This window comes from Chenopodium quinoa, unplaced genomic scaffold (assembly GCF_001683475.1).
Source record: "Chenopodium quinoa cultivar QQ74 unplaced genomic scaffold, ASM168347v1, whole genome shotgun sequence".
Taxonomy (NCBI): Eukaryota; Viridiplantae; Streptophyta; class Magnoliopsida; order Caryophyllales; family Amaranthaceae; genus Chenopodium; species Chenopodium quinoa.
In genome coordinates, this window is record NW_018745281.1 from 2,157,028 (window position 1) to 2,173,566 (window position 16,539).

Here is a 16,539-nt window from a genome sequence, read left to right on the forward strand (position 1 = left end):
TTAACAGTGTGAATGCGCCAATAATTTTGAACTAAAGATTATATAACCTTCTTATATTTACTAATTCTTAACTTGTAAAGCGGTTCTAAATTAGCTCGCTTGACTCAATATACACCGAAATCGACTAGAGAGCTTGTGAAGTGAATTTTTTTTTCTAAGGTACATTTTGAACCAAATAAAATGAACTCAGAGTATGTACTCTGTAGTAGATTAAGATAATTGTCAATAAAGATATCTGTTCTCAATAGACGAGAGAAACTGCTAAAATCGAATGAACCTCAACTAAAGGTATAAAAATAATACGAATTATCAAATTTAATGAATTAGTTACGATAAAATCAATACGAAGTACTCTTTAGTTGGAGAACTAAGGCTTATATTCATAATATAGAACCACCCAAAATTAACGTCCACAAATTAAATACTTGCAACAACTTCCCTCTCTACCAACTCATCATTAACCATTTTGCATGATCAACTACCACATTCATAACCATAAAATGTGTAAATGATGATTATTGAGATGTGCTCAAAAACATTGATTCGAGGCCTAATATACTTATGTTTCTCTAAAATCTATGATATATTGATAATTTGATATTAATTACTTCAAAAATCACAGGGAGTTGAAACCAATGATGACCATAATCGTTAATAAACTTGCAAACCTTAGTCCCTCACCTTCTCAACATTTTAAAATGTCCCTTTCTATGACTACTTTGGTGGGGGAGTTTCAGAACTCGTGAATGAATGTCCTTTTAATTAGAGAGGAGAGAAAATTTTAAAACGCAAGACAAAATGTAATATATAAGTATAAACCAAGCATAACGTAAATAGATTGAACTTCAACGAGGACCAATAATATAATTCAATTTCTCAAAAAATGTTCTATTAACGCATAAGCACTAGAAACATAAAACAAGCTAACAACTATATCTCATTCACACAAACTTACAAAAACAAATTACTCACAATACTCACTAATCAAACGACAAAATCAAAACATAATCCCACAAAGATAAAATCCATTTTTCTTAAGAAAATTATTAAGCCATCATTGATGAATAAAAATAAAAATGAATCTAAGGACAACTTACTAGTACTCCTAGACAAATCCTCATCATGTTGCAAAAGGCATAGGCAAAAGAAAACTTAGATCATGACCTTTCTACATGACACAACCCAAGTCTCTCCCTATTTCCACCTCCCATTGACATGGGCTGCTACTCCATGAGCCTGTTGTGTTGCCCTACCACTCACATGCCTCGCCGTGATCGGCGGGGCCCCCTCCGCCGAGCACTTTATTGGCCCCGGTCCCACGCTAACCGCCTTCTCACATCGACAGCTCAACAACCCACCACCATTATTATTCCCTTTCCCACCACCACCCCCTTTACTACTCCTCTTATTATTATCTTGATGATCACCCCCACCACCACCATCACCATTATTTCTCTCCGACTCTCGCCTCATGGCCGCGTATAGCCCTACTTCCGACGCTGACACCGAGAAGTTGCTAAGGCTAGCACGGTCGTACCCCTCAGCCGTGGTCACACTCCAATCAATGCTCACCTCACTAGGCGCATAACACTCAGTTGGTGCTACTGAAGGTGTCATAGGCTCATCTAAGCCTTCATTTTCATCCAAATGATTAATATTATTCATGTTACTCCTACAAACAATCCCAAGTCTCTTCATTGTACTACTATTAAAGCTCGAAACCGGGACAACCACATCATCCATTGAATCCCTACAAGGGTATGATGTAGTAGTAAAGCTCTCAATCTCAAACAAGTCTGAGCTTCCATCACTAAGTACATTGTCATCTTCGTAGCTCGTTCTTCGTGACTTAGGACTCGGGTGGCTCCTTGGTTGATACACCTCTAATGAGTCCCTTGGTGGTTCTGCAATCACATTGAACATCTTCTTCACCCCCACTGGCGGGTTTTCGAGGATTGGGAATGTAAATCCGTTAGTATTACAAGCTGTTGTACTACCTACACCAGCCGCAGCCTTAGTAGCAGCAACATTATTAGTCATGACAGTTGTAGCAGTAGTACCAATCATTTCTGAATGATTAGCAAAAGACTTTAAGGGACCCATGGAGACTACCTTGGGATTCGAGGAGGCATTGCTCGAATAGCCACCGTTCGTGTGGTGGTGATTGTGATTGTGTTGTTGGTGGTGGTGGTGGTTGGAGTGGTTGATTCCGTTCGAGTTGTTCTTAAGGTCTTGGACAGGGGCTATAATAGCATTTGAGGGTGTTAAGGGTTTTGATTTATACGTACCGCCTTTTTTGGGACAATTTTGCCTAGGAGAGTACCAAGAGGAAGATATGTAATTTGTTGAACTACCATTTGATGAAGTACTTCGCCTTAAATCAACCATTCTTGGTGTGTTGGACTCGATCCTTTCTTCGACTTGAACTGATTTCTTCCCCGAACAAGGGCATTTTCGTCTAGGGATAAGCCATTTCGTGCTTATCCTAGGCCATCTTGGTGTCGCGTTACTAGTACTAGTCGTACTACTATTAGGGGACAAATTTTTGGTGAGACAGACTCCAGTAGAGCCAGGCGGGTTTGCTAACAAACCCGTCTGGCTATTCCAACTAGCCTCCGAGGAGGCAGTTGGAGTTGCATGGAATGACCTCGCTCTATAATTATTATTACTATTACTATTACTATTTCTTCCCCCATAGTTGCTCCCATTATCATCGATGGATGATGATACTGAGGAGAACCTAGGGGGGATCGAAGCAAGGTGATCAAGCCCTGCCTTGGAGTTTTTTTCTTCTTTTTGATCACCATGTAGACCACTGAAGTACTTTGCTGCATCAAAAATGCTAATTTGATCAGAATCCTCTGCTCTAACTTGTCCTGTTTGAGGAGGAATGTACTTGTTTTGATGATTTTGTGTTTGATGAAGGTAAGAAGAGAAAGAAACATCTTTTTTAGATATGAATTGAGCTCTAACTATGGAGGGGTCTATGATATCAAACTTTGGTTTAGGAATATTTTGTTGTTGCTTAAGATCATGAAATTGATCCATTTTTTTTAGCTAATAATGTTTATAAAGAAAGAGTAGTGTTTATTTTTGATTGGGTGCTTTGCATTTATATCCAACATCAAGTGTATATATGAATTTTGGATGATCAATAATTTATCTACTAAGCAACAAAATAGTACAACGATGTTTTAGGACTATATGATAACACCAAAAAAAAAGGGTAAAAAAGGAGGAAAAAAAAGTTTTTTTTTTTTTTCTTTTTTCCTTTTTAGAGATTAGGATTATATCATTTGGGTGTGTATATGATATGTATGCTTTTTTGGACAAGAAAGAAATTGGGTATGTTTTGATTTTTTTAATTTTTTTTAGTTGAATTGATGTGATGTGGGACAAGAAATGGAAGATGGTTGTATAAGAGTTAGCATCAAAATGAATTTAGTCTTCTCTTAAAGAAAAGGGAAAAAAAAAATTGTTGGTTTTATTGACTAAAATAGTATCCTGATGTTGAGATTTAAATTATAGATAGTTGATTATAAGTGGAATTTTTATTTCCCATTCTTTGGTTTTTTTAATTAGTTGATGGTCCCCCATATATATGTCTATGGAATTATGCTTAACATAAACAATTTTTATGAAATTGACTTTGAAGTTTAGTTCATTATACGTAGATGAATCTTAATTAGCTCATTTTACATTGGTTTTAGGTGTTTAAGTAGTAAACATAGTAACTAATTGTTAGGTACTAATGATTAGTTAACTACAAAATTATTTGATGAGGAGAGAAGGAAAAAAGGTTTGTTTTTTTTTTTTTTTTTTTTTTTTTATACAAAGGAAGGAAAAAAAAGAGTACTATTAATAAGCAATGAACATGCAAAGAGAAGAAAGAAAAAACTTTTGTTGTTATTCAGGGTGTATTCAGATTGGTTTATAATCAAATGAATAATACAGAGTACTTTCTAATTTAATGGCGGAAAATATTTTTCTTTTATAACGAAAGGAATTAAAGGCTTCAGTTTCTTCTCAATTTTTTATACTTCACTCTAGTTCCTCCCATAAACGAAGTCTTGGTTACATGTGTATCTTTTCTGTTTTACTTTCAAAAAAAATATAAAGCCTAAGTAATTGTAGCATATATAGTACAATGTTGACAAATGGCGTTAATTACTCCATAATTATGGATAAAGTAGCATTTACTATACTTTAAGATCGAGTGTTTATTACCCAATAAGGTGAATTAGTTGAATACATTTAAGATGATCTAGACGTTGCTTAGTCTTTGATTAATTAATTTAAATTTTATGCTCTCATTATGGTTGTGGGGAAAAAAGGCTTATGAAATAAAACACCTATTATGAGCAATCTGCCAAATCTTGCTTGCTTAACAGTTAGTGTATTATATTGATGGTTCATAAACTTCGTACGACAACGGTCTTAACATTGCTCCAAATCAAATGACACTAACTAAGCTAGGTGATGAGCAACAATATTGTCATTTAAAACAAAATCAAACTTCATAAAATCTCATAAATCATCATTAGTTGCACATATGATGTACGAAGTATAACACACTTGGGCCGACGTAACTTGAGTGTATAACTTTGTATGCAACAACACATGTAGTACAATAATTAGGCGTAAATTTGTAAGCCGTTGAAAATATTTTCCAATCAAGCAATAGCACTTGATATTAACATTTTTTAATTAAAAATTAATAAAGCTTAGTTAAGCTATCTAAATGGGCCACTTGATATTAACATTAATGACACTTAAATTAATCACATTTTGGTTACAGTTGGAAATTTATATAATGTACTTAGGTCTTCCCCACCAAAAAAAAAAAAAAGATTGGAAAAGGTTATACCCCAGTGTAGAGACTTTTAGGCAAAATGAAGTTGATTGGAGGCATAATGCTATTTAGTGAAGGATTACAACCCTTCATGGTACCTCACATTGCTGAAGGTGACACTTACATGCAAATTGGGGCTACTTATAAATATAAGTATATCATAATTACAAAATAAAACCAAGTACTAAAAGTTAGATCAATAAAAGTTGGATCAAAGTTTTTCAACATGAAATTAGTGATTGTTGCCTAATATCCCAAGTATGAAATGACTAGTGCAATTTTGGCTTTGGTATGCAATGCTAAATTGCTAATTCAATTGATTGCTCTTTAAAAGGTTGTCAAATATTGTGGTTAGATTCTAGTCTCTACAGTTAGCTTGTTCTGTGCTTTATCTAATATACAATCATTATACAAGTTGACTTGGTTTAAATATAAACTCATACTTGTATTTAACTTTTGAGAAGGCATCTCCGGGCCAAGAATAATTACTCTTATGCCTCGAAATTCTCTCAAGATTTAAACAAAATCCTATTTTTTTGAAGAGTTTCTTTAGAATTTTTATTTATTTATTGGTTAGTAATAATGAATTTAAAGGTCAAATTAATAAAAAAAAAAAATTAAATACTAACCAAGTCCGTATAAATGTATAATGACTCAATTTTAAACCTAACCAACTTGAATATAATGGATCTTATGATTCAAGGTTTCAAGTTTTCTCTCATACACGACAAAGTTGCTTTACTCCAGTGATTGAAGTTAAGTTTGGACCGCATAATAAAATGCTCAAACCTTTATCTAAGACAAAGGGATAGTTACAACTAGACCTAATAAGTGACACCTACTTCAAATCAAGGTTGATATTATGCCTCCTATTTTATGTTCCATTTAACCAGTTCGTGTCTCATCTTGATACTACTAAATCACAAACTATTTTTTTAAAAATTTCAATGAAATGTAAGTGGCAATCGACGTTGCAAAATAAAGGTAGGTGATTGTAAGAAAATAAGTGGATAAAGAAGAGCGAATATAAGTGTAACAGTGTGGGAGTAAGACTCTATAAGAGAGTAAGATAGGAAAATAAGAACACAAAAAAAAATGTTAAAAGTGTGTCGAACTTTAAGGGATTATCCAATAATAGAATAGATGAACCTTACTACTTCCCGAGGTCCTACTTTGGATCATATTTGTTTCACTAATGAATAGAAGTGGGACAATAACGTCAGAAAGAGTGACAATAATTCCAATACAATATGAATAACGCAGCATAGTTATACATGTGGTGTATATTATTCGAATAATATTTGGGATGACAGCCCATGTTTGTAGTAAGGGAAGCAAATCCTGAACGCGTACTAGTGAGCAGTAGCAGTAAAGAAAGGACAGCTCTCAAACAAAAAGGATAAGCAAAGATGAACTGGGAATATGGAAGAGAGAAAAATGAGGGTCCATTTCCTTTGATAATTCGATCTATTTCGGAATTGAGAGAATGTTTGCTTAAGTTTTGTGGTCACCAATTTTCGCGAGTTTTTTAAATGAAACAAGACCACGTTGATAAATCATCGAAAGTAGGCTGTAATTTTGGCCTCAATACAAATATGCTCTAATAATCTATAGATTTTCCATGTTCTATTCAATAATTTAAGCTATGGAGAAAAAAAAAACAACAAAAATCAGAAACAAAATTTTACAGGGGAACTCGAAAACACGAGCCAAAAGAGTGGTGACATGTTACATCCAAAATAGAAGACTGAAGAAACGAAATAGGAGAGTTACCTGGGATCAAAATTTTTTACAGTGTTTGGTTGAAATTAATCGGCTTTCTTCTTAGCAAATCGCTGCAGTGATTTTGGTAGCTCGGCTCCTTCGCCGATTCTTTTCCTTTTCTTTTTTGACAGCTCTTCGTTCTCCTTCATATTCTGTCCGATGAATTGCTTCTTTGCATTCGCAACAATCTCCTGCTTCTTCTTTGCTCTTTTACCGTCTTTGTTCCTACCTTTGGTTTTGTTCTTCAACTTCTTGCCCTTGGCTGCTTCTACTGCAGCCTCCATCTCTTCTTCTCTTTCTTTCCGTGTTGGCTTGTCCTTCTTTTTTGGTGGCTTTACAGTCCCAATTTTCTTAGGATCCAACATGATAGACTCTGGGGGAAGCTTCTCCAAGAGAGATCGCACTTCTTTTTCACGCCTCTGTTTCGATGTTTCAAATGGATTAGCTACCCACGAGTCAAAGTTTGGTTCTCCAGAACCAGGAATTAAAATTGATGACCATCCCATTGAATGTCCTATTCCAAGAACATCTTCATAAGGTCGAAATGAAACCTCCTGTATCTGATAACCTTTTGCCATAGAATGGCTCATGTAACGACTGTAATTCTGAGAACCTGCAGTCTCTTTGAAAACTTGAACAAATGACCCGGTTGAAGCAGCAAGCAAACCTCTCTGACTGAATTCCAAAGATTTTGCATGACCTGGCATCGTCTGAAGAACCTCAAATTTTCTCAAATCCCATAATTTGATTTTTCTCTCCATTCCCGCAGTTGCCATAAGATGTCCGTTTGGATGGAAAGCCAATGCTGTTAATGGTCCATGATGACAGAGCATTTTGACGATAGGATTGGGGCTCGTAGGCTTCCACATGGTAGACGAGCCATTGGAATGACCTAAGGCAATGATACCGTTGTAAGGATTTGCCTGCATCACATCTGTACGACCTAGACCAGTTCGGTAATTAGCAATCATTGTACCCATTGTAACGTCTTGGTAACGAAGCTGTCCAAATTTATTAATAGATGCCAAAAGGAAGTGGTTCCTTAAGAATTGAAGCTTCGATACAGCCCCATGTTCCTAAATATTAAGTGCAAAATTGATACATGATTATTTACAGTGTAGGAGAAAAAATTCATAAAAATAAGGCGAACTCCCTAATCATCACAAGAAAGCAAATCAGGATTCAAGACCGGTAGTCATGATATGGTAATTTAAAAGAATAGGAAAATAAAAGAAAAACAAAAGAGGATCCAATAATCTTCAGCAAGTACACTTATTGAACAAAAACAGGCCAAGTGGAACAAGAGAGTTCTAGTTTGTTATTTTCAATCCACCAAATACTCAATAACCATTATCCAATTTCCAAATATTGTCAATAATGATTCTTTCAACTTCACTGGCCAATGGCAATAGTCTTTGGAAATTTAAAAAGCCAGTATACTAAAAATAGAGAATTATACCAAAGATGATTAATAACACTTGCAGAGTAGGACAGCTAGAGCATGGTACAACGAACCAAAACTTGAAAGCAACAACTCTAACAGTATGGTTTAGGATGGTTCAATGGCTCTAGTTAACAAGTAGGAGGCAAGGGAGCCCGAGTACCCTACCATAAAAGACAAAAGGCAATAAAGCACTAATAAAAGGGGAGAGAAGTTGTGGAAACAAAGCATCAACAGAGATAAATCCTACAGCCTAAAACCTATTCAAGGGTAAATAACAGAAAGTTCCAAGTTTTGGCAATACCATCACCCCACATCCCAGGTATTTAACAAATCTCATTTTTCACCTAATCACCTCCACTGTGAAAAGAAAAAAAAACCAGCCACTCCATCCATTTATGAAACACCAATGACCTGATAAACAATTCACCTCAAATTGCCAAAAATTAACTGCCACTCCAAAAGAATGTGAGGTCTTGGATAACCAAAGGCCAGGAAAGATTGAAATTTATATGTTTTGACTAAGTTAAGAGAAGGATAGCACATTTTATATCAAGAGCACACATATTCATGCCTTTTAAGGTTAAGCAGTGCGAGTACACCGTACATGTTTTAGTATGTTAGTTACAATCAGGCATGTTCATGGTTTACCCCTTCTTGCCTTCTCAAAAAAATGATAGCAGTTGAAAGTGTGATAGTATATACTCCATAGTCCTAATATCAATATCAACTTCTTAGCCACTAATGAACAAATAGTACATAGAAATGCAGCCATGCAGGATAAGAAAATATCACAGTAGCAGGAAAATATGATAAATTTTAACTGTCAAGGTTGTCAGTGTGGGCTTGTGAAGAAATTTCCCGACATTAAGGATGCAAATTATAATCTACCCTAAATTCAAATAGTTGTCTTTATCAAGACATACATCAGCAGAGAAGTCAGATTTCTTGACCTAGGCCATACAAAAGGAACAGTATAAATGTAGAAACCTGCCTAGAAAATATGTAATACAAAGGTCTACCAAACAGTAACTCCAAAGCAGTCATACAGCATGTATTATCCAAAACATATGAGGAAACCAAAAATAAAACAAAAAAAGTTTCTGCAGTTTCAATAAATGAAGCCAATGAAGGGATCAGGGACAGCATCACAAGGTGAAAGAAAGTTGGTTCAATTCAATTTGTATATGAAAACGAAATGAGAATAGGACACTTCTTAATAAGGAAAGAAATATGCAAGACTATAGAAACTGAGGCACGAATGAAGCATCCTGACCTTCAAACAGTGAAGCTCAACACCGTCTATGTTATATATGTAGGGATACCTGCCAAAATTTCAAGTGTGAAAGCTCAGAAAATACAGAAAGTATGTTGTGAAGTAGTTGTCATAGCAGATATGAAGCAGCAAAGTCAGAACTTGCTAACAAACACAAATACATTTAATGGATGCTGCAACAAAAACTGGTCCACAATCAAAACTGACCCAAATCAAAAGCTGTTTATGGAAAATAATGAAAGTTTGGATTATGTAGTTAGAATGACTAAAATTGACAGGAATAGTGCCATGTAACTAGACTTTACAAGACAAACTGCAATTGCATTGCTGAATTAGGCTAGACTGTTGCAATTAATAATAGTCATACACATGTTTTTCGCTTATGATCACAAGTATAGGGATGAAAGATAACAATTTGCCAACAAGAACATGCAATCACCAGTATTCTACATAGACCAGCTGCCACCAGCATAACACAAGTAGACCATCATCTACGAATGGCAGAATGGTAAAAACTCCACTCCAGAATATATGGTTCACTTATTACTAGAATAATCTTATATAATTCTTACAAACAGCTTATCATTAGTAAAGGTCTCTAGAAAGCCGTCAGTTTTTGTAACAGCATGGTGTAACTGTGGTTGACTCTTTCAATCATCCAACAACATTCCTTGAATTGAGGAAGTAGTTTATGACCACTAAAACAAGATGAATGGATATCGAGACATCCTTAATTTAAAAATTAATAAGAGTATCTCAACATATCTACACTGTTAGTCTGTTACACAAACCTCCTGCTCTACCTTTCATATTCGCTTTTATGTAGCTTTAATGGGCATAAAGCAACTAAAGTATGCGTCACCTGTCTCATTCTTTAGATTTGGATGTTGAGATCATGGTTGAGAAACTTAAGACAACACACTCAGTTTCCCTTCATACCCTATTGGGTTTTTACTCCCCTTCAAGAGGGACAGGTGCACCATGTCATCTCAATAGAAAGTATGGATACGTGAAAGATGATAGTAATCCCACAGAAACAGTGCAGATGTATAAAACTTAGCTGTGTCACAAGTATTCTAAATTTCTAGCAAACAACTTCACAGTTATAATCTTTCATTAATCATTCCTGGTGTACAAAAGTCTCTAACCAACCAATCATGAAAATACAGATTCATTTCAGATTGCGTACAGTGGTACAGATCCCTACTTCTCAGTACTGACAGTGATCTCCTCAGTTAGGCAGGGATAATGCGTCAACCATAGGGGGTCCAACATCAACCTCATGGAACCAATAAAATATAGAGATGATAGAGAAGAATCAAAGGATCCTCGCAAATCTCTCAGTAAAATCAAAGAGCTCACAAGTTTGAGCAATTTCAAGCACAAAATGATATTTATTCAGAGAAAAGCACCATTAAGAATTTAAGATGAAAAGAGGCAGGAAAATCTCACTTCTTTTGAGCAGCAGCAAAATACAGCTCATTGTGCAAGAACACAACATCTCGTACAGTTTCCCGTACCTAAGACAATCAATAATCCTTAGTCAAGAACGGTTAAAGGATGCATATTATTATACAAGCGATAACAATTAGCACAAGGGAAGAATTCTGTTAGGAATTCTGCCCCCAAGGCTGCAACACACCTGAAATTCCTTAATCAAATTCATATTTTTCACATCAAGGACACCTAAATGGCCCTTGCGCCCTGCAATTGCCATATAGCGCCCACTTGGGGTAAAATCAAGCTTGTAAGGACCAAGATCTGAAATCAAGGATAGGAAACAAAGAACATCAGAAAAAGGCAACATCTTAAATTAGCAACAATAATTAATACCCCCTCTGTTTTTTTTTTTTTTTAAGTGCCCAACTTCCCAAAAACGGCCGTTTTTTTTAAGTACCCCATTACCAAAAGTGGAAACCCCACTCACATTATATATTATTTCTCTTTCTTCCTTTTAATCATTTTATAATATTTTCTCCCTCTCGCATTATTCCTAGTGGTCCTCTTTTATATTTCTCTCTCTTACTTTTCCAAATTTTTTATTTCTAACCAGACCCACTCATATATTATTTAATTTTGTTGCCTAAAACTATGTGCTCAAGGGTATGGGGCACTTAAAAAAAATAAAAATAAATAAATAAAAAATAAAAATAAAAAAACCCGGAGGGAGTATGAGTTAAAAGGCTACACTAGTCAAAAGGATTTCCAAATATTCAAAACAAAGGCCAGCAGGACTGCAACAAGACCCATACTACTAGTAATTGTCTGAGAGCCATTCTAGACAAGCAAAGATACGTCAGCCAAACATCTGTAGTGAAAAGCATGACACCTCAAGCCTTATCAAAATCTGGCTTTTTAAAGAAAACTATCACACATTTAACATCTCTTCTTCCGAGAAAATATATAATGGCCATAATAGAACCCCCCCTCCCACATACACACATAAAATCATTGGTTGTTTCTTCTCCTTTTTGAGTATTCAAAGTTTTAATTGCAATTCACACAGCAAGCTTCAAAAACAGATATGACTGCTCTTCATTAAAATCCACGAAACTATATGTTGACTCCTAAACTAGTTAATTTTTCATCAAACAGTTATCAGAAATAGAATAACAACCTGGTAACACCATATCGAATTGGTTCTTTAAACTTAGAATATCAACTTCTTTGCCAATAGCCTCCTGTTTTATCCTCCATGTCTTTTCTATACCATCAGGCTCCAAAAAACCACCTTCTGAAGGCAGAAGCCACTGAAAGATTAGACAAAGCATGTTACCAAGGGAACTGTATATTATTGTACAGTATATCACCAAAAAGAATATACAAGTTTATCAAAATGACAAATTTGCCATGTTGTTACCAAAGAAAGACAATCTTGTTCTTAATTACAAAATGAACATAGAAAATAATGGTCAGTCTAGCCAATTCAGTCAGACAAAGTTCCACTTTTCAAGTCTTTCGTTCATATATGAGGTTACAAAAACAGGAGATCAAATGCCTCCTTTCTATAGCCCATCAAACCCTAACTCCTCCCAACAACCCACCCAATTCTTCTGCTCTTCCTTCATGCCAATTACAAAACAGAACAGAAACCTCCTTACTATAACCCATACAGTCCAAACTCCTCCCACCACCACCACCCCCACCACACACCCACATAAAACCATCCCTGGTTAGATGTTCTATTAGAGGACAACCCTCAGTTCCTCCAAGAGAAGAAGGAAAGGACAGAACATTGTTGCCAACCCACAAGTTACTGCTACTAGAATGAAGATGAAAATAGGTGTGCAGCTAAAAATTGGTAGCTATTTTGTTTTTCCAAAAAAAGGTAATTTTAAGAGAACTGAATCCTGAAGATGTCATTCATAAAATTTATCTTTTTCCTCTTAATCTTGACCAAGAAGCTGAAGGGCAGGAAGAGCATTAACTTATTTGATTAGCAATAAATGAATACCAATGCAATGGCCTATACAATTGTACAGGAATAAAACAACAAACTTGACCAGAAGACGTGCAAATTCCAAAACAGGCATTAAGGTCATTCATATGCCTCAAAGTCCTTCAGAAATTATACTAGGTAGAAATTCAGAGAAACATCCATGGCCTCTACCAATTTCAAGCAGCAAGATTGAATGATGTATAAAATAAAAAAAAATTAAAAAAAAACGTGTCAAGAGAAATTGATTATAGAGAATAGCGGCAAGAGCTCCTAGCATTGCATTATGTGAATCTCTTATTATGAAAAGACATTAAGAGTGCAGCACTAGATTATGAATAAGACTGCGGCATTAAGATATAGAAGGAAGATGCATCTCAATTCTCATATATGAATTGCATGGCAAAAGTAAATCAAATAGGACAAAGCAGAAATGACCTGCTCACGATTGGAATGTCCCTCACTCCCTAGTGAAGATAGAATATGCTATGTAATTCAATCTAAAAGGAATCCAATCAATGACTCCATAAATAACCACTGCACACTGTAGTCTGTATTCTCTGTAATCTTAAATTGTAGATAGCTTTCAGGGATGTGCTCAGGATGGTATACTTACAATAATACCTAAATGCCCCTATATTGCATGTTCTTATCATATTTATCAAGGCCTACAAGGGTATAGTACTATTTAAAGTGGGATTTTGTTCTACATAACTGTTTTAGATACCATAAACAGAAAGAACATTTATAAAACATAGCTAAAATCCTTAAAAGGAGTTTCAGTGCATAAAAGGATTCAAAAGGTGACCTTTTCAACATTCGCTGCTGTTTTTGCAGAGCGTTTATACAACTCTTCTTTAACAGCAAGCTGCCCCTTCAATTTTTTATCTTGCAAAGCCTGCAATAATAATAAAAATAGATTTAAAAAAATATAAAATAGAATTAACACAGAATGAAACAGAGAGAAATATCATGACTCAAGCCAAAATGTTCACCATCCGGAAAAATAACACCAGACCAATGAAAGAATAAAAAGGATGACAAAAGGAATAGATACACATACCTCCAAATTAGCACTTTCTCCTCTAAGATACTTCTTTATATTTGCATCCAACTCCTCATCATACTGCATAGAAACCCTCAAATTTTATTATCATCGCACAAAAAAATTGACGGAAAACACTAAGGGGAAAAAAACACACACACACAGCCACCAAAACTTTGTCTGAAAAAAATAAAATTGATGAGTTCCCAGAGCTGAAATTTAAGATGGACCTAACTAAGGGATTCATGACTCTCAAACACATGGACATAGGCCCGGTGATAACATTGCAAAGGAGAGTCATTAGATGCAAATGCTTCGGAAAAATTAGGTGGCAGCATATATTTTATACGCTAAGTCCTTGAAGCTATAGCTTTCCATTCAACCAAAATTGATTACATTCATCTTTTCTTTTAAACCATAAAACTCATGTTTGCCGCTCAATCCTTTATATTGATTTCCGACATGAAAATAACAACAGTATATCATACACATTATAGCTTGCCTTCGTTATGCTATTAGGTTCTCCACTAGCTCCACAAAGGCACAAACAACAAACTAGCCATTGATAACAAATTGATCCATTCACATAACTAATTTCCTAGCGAATTTGCTCCACCGATATATTCTGTTTAAGAATTGCGGGTTTTCATCAAATCAAACACAGCTAAAGTTAATTCCAGGTTAGTTATTTTCTTATTGTTAAATCCACACCACCCCCACCAAAAAAAAAAAAAAAAAAAAAAAATGCAAACACAATCTGTTCTCCGGCACTCTTTAATAGGCCACATTCCGATATTGGATACATTACAACATAGGCCCATAGCATAATAGTTTCTCTCATCAATATATATATCAAAAAAGCACAAATATTAGCAATAAACCCTAAAAAATCAAACTTTAACTCGAAAATTCAAGATAAAACATACCTGCTCAGTAGCAGGAACAATCTTCTCCGCCCTAACCACCATTTTTTAACAATCAAACAGATTTCTCACACTTTTAGCGGCGAATTCGAAATCTGCAAATGAAAAAGGGGCAAATTTGTGATGAACATTGAAGATTGAATTACTACCAAAAATTAACGCGGAGGAGAGAGAAAGAGGTGTGACCGTGAAATAGCGATTGTGGCCGTCGGTGAGTAAGACGTCGACGGGAAGATGGCGGCAGGAAAATTTGGAGGGGAAGGTGCAAATTTGTGAGTTGTATTGAAGGGTTTTGGGAAGGGTTTAGAAAATCAAGAGAAAAATAAAAGAGAAAATTCAACTTAACCTGAAAAAAAAAAAAAAAAAAAAAAAAAAAAAAAAAAAACTTTGTAAAACTCAAATGGTAAAACGGTAAATTTATTAGAGGGAGTCTCCGTTTATCTTCGTGATAAACAAAAATCGTGTATTCAGTGGCATTTCTATAAATAAATAAATAAAATATCTCAGTTAGCATAGTATGTGCGTAAATAAATTAACATTAGTGGGACCCGTATTTAATAAAAATGGTTTACTTATTTAAAACTCGCTACTAGATAAACACTTTTTTGTTTATAAGAAAGATAAACTTGTATTTTCTCAATTTATTACTTCCTTCGTTCCAAGTTAGATGACACGTTTTAATTTTTAATACTCTTCATTAACTTTGCTTTAACTAACCTTTGTGATCAATGTGGGACCTTGTTAGATTCATTTCAATGTGTACTTAATTAAAATTCAATTTTTAGTACTCCCTCCGTTCCTGAAGTTCGACTCACTTTGCAAATGCTCGGTTTTCAATGAACATCTTTGACCATGAATAACTTGGGTTGTGTATAACTGAAAATTATAAAAAGTTGATATTTGGATTATTTATAATAAGGGGAGTCTAATAAGATCTCATATGCTAATTCATTTATATTGTATAGCTCATAAAATGTGGTCAAAGTTATTTTATTTTGACCACATGAATAGTAAGTGAGTTGAACTTTCAGAAATGGAGGTAGTATTTTTTTACAACAATATGACTAACACAAATTCTTATGTGGCTGGGGATGTGGCCAGCCATAATAGAGGTTACTTCGTTAATGTTACATGAGTACTCATAAATCAGTGTTATAGGGATTAATTGGTCAGTGTTACAGGGATTACTCAGTCCGTGTTATAGGGGTTACTTGGTCTATATTATAGGGATTACTTGGTCAGTGTTATAGGGGTTACCTTATTCTTTTATAAGCGGTCACATCGTGTGGCGGCTAGTCACACCGTGTGGCCAGCCACACACAAGACGGGTTGTATAATTAAAGATATATTATATTCAATTGAACTTTTTCATTAGCAAATGTGATAAAAGAAACGTGTCATCTAATTTAGAACGGAAGAAATATATGATTGTAAAGTCACTTTTCCAGCTTTTAACCACAACACCCTAAACTCACAATCCTCAATTTCTGTTAACTTCATTTTTTATTTTTTATAATTAATTTTTCTAAAAAGAAAACTACCAATTTCCATTTTAACCCAATAACATCTTCACATTCTATAAGTTCCACTAATCAAATTCAATAACTTCCATAATCATATTTGCAAAAGTAAATTAATAATAACGTACTAATTAAAAAATCATTGATTTATACGATTAATATATCTCGCGCTTTTTGTTGATCTAGTTGATTAACCAATATAATTGTACTAGATAAAATGGTATTTAGTATATATAAGGGGTAATATACTAGATAAAGATGGTGGTGGTGCGACAAAACAAA

General features: G+C 34.8%; 2 protein-coding genes across 2 annotated transcripts; both read right to left on the reverse strand.

The window, feature by feature from the left end:
* Positions 1-752: 752 nt before the first annotated feature.
* Positions 753-3,366, reverse strand: LOC110711737 (dual specificity protein kinase pyk3-like). Its single transcript, XM_021890153.1, has one exon. It carries the CDS (start codon positions 3,046-3,048, stop codon positions 1,195-1,197), a length of 1,854 nt encoding a protein of 617 aa, XP_021745845.1. The 5' UTR covers positions 3,049-3,366; the 3' UTR covers positions 753-1,194.
* Positions 3,367-6,376: 3,010 nt separating this feature from the next.
* LOC110711507 (probable U3 small nucleolar RNA-associated protein 7) lies at positions 6,377-15,105 on the reverse strand. Its single transcript, XM_021889912.1, has 9 exons — positions 14,924-15,105; positions 14,741-14,832; positions 13,833-13,895; positions 13,578-13,667; positions 11,951-12,083; positions 10,976-11,094; positions 10,786-10,853; positions 9,334-9,382; positions 6,377-7,692 (listed from the first exon to the last, which is right to left on the reverse strand). The coding sequence occupies exons 2-9, from the start codon at positions 14,780-14,782 to the stop codon at positions 6,661-6,663; spliced, it is 1,596 nt and encodes a 531-aa protein (XP_021745604.1). The 5' UTR covers positions 14,783-14,832; positions 14,924-15,105; the 3' UTR covers positions 6,377-6,660.
* Positions 15,106-16,539: the final 1,434 nt, after the last annotated feature.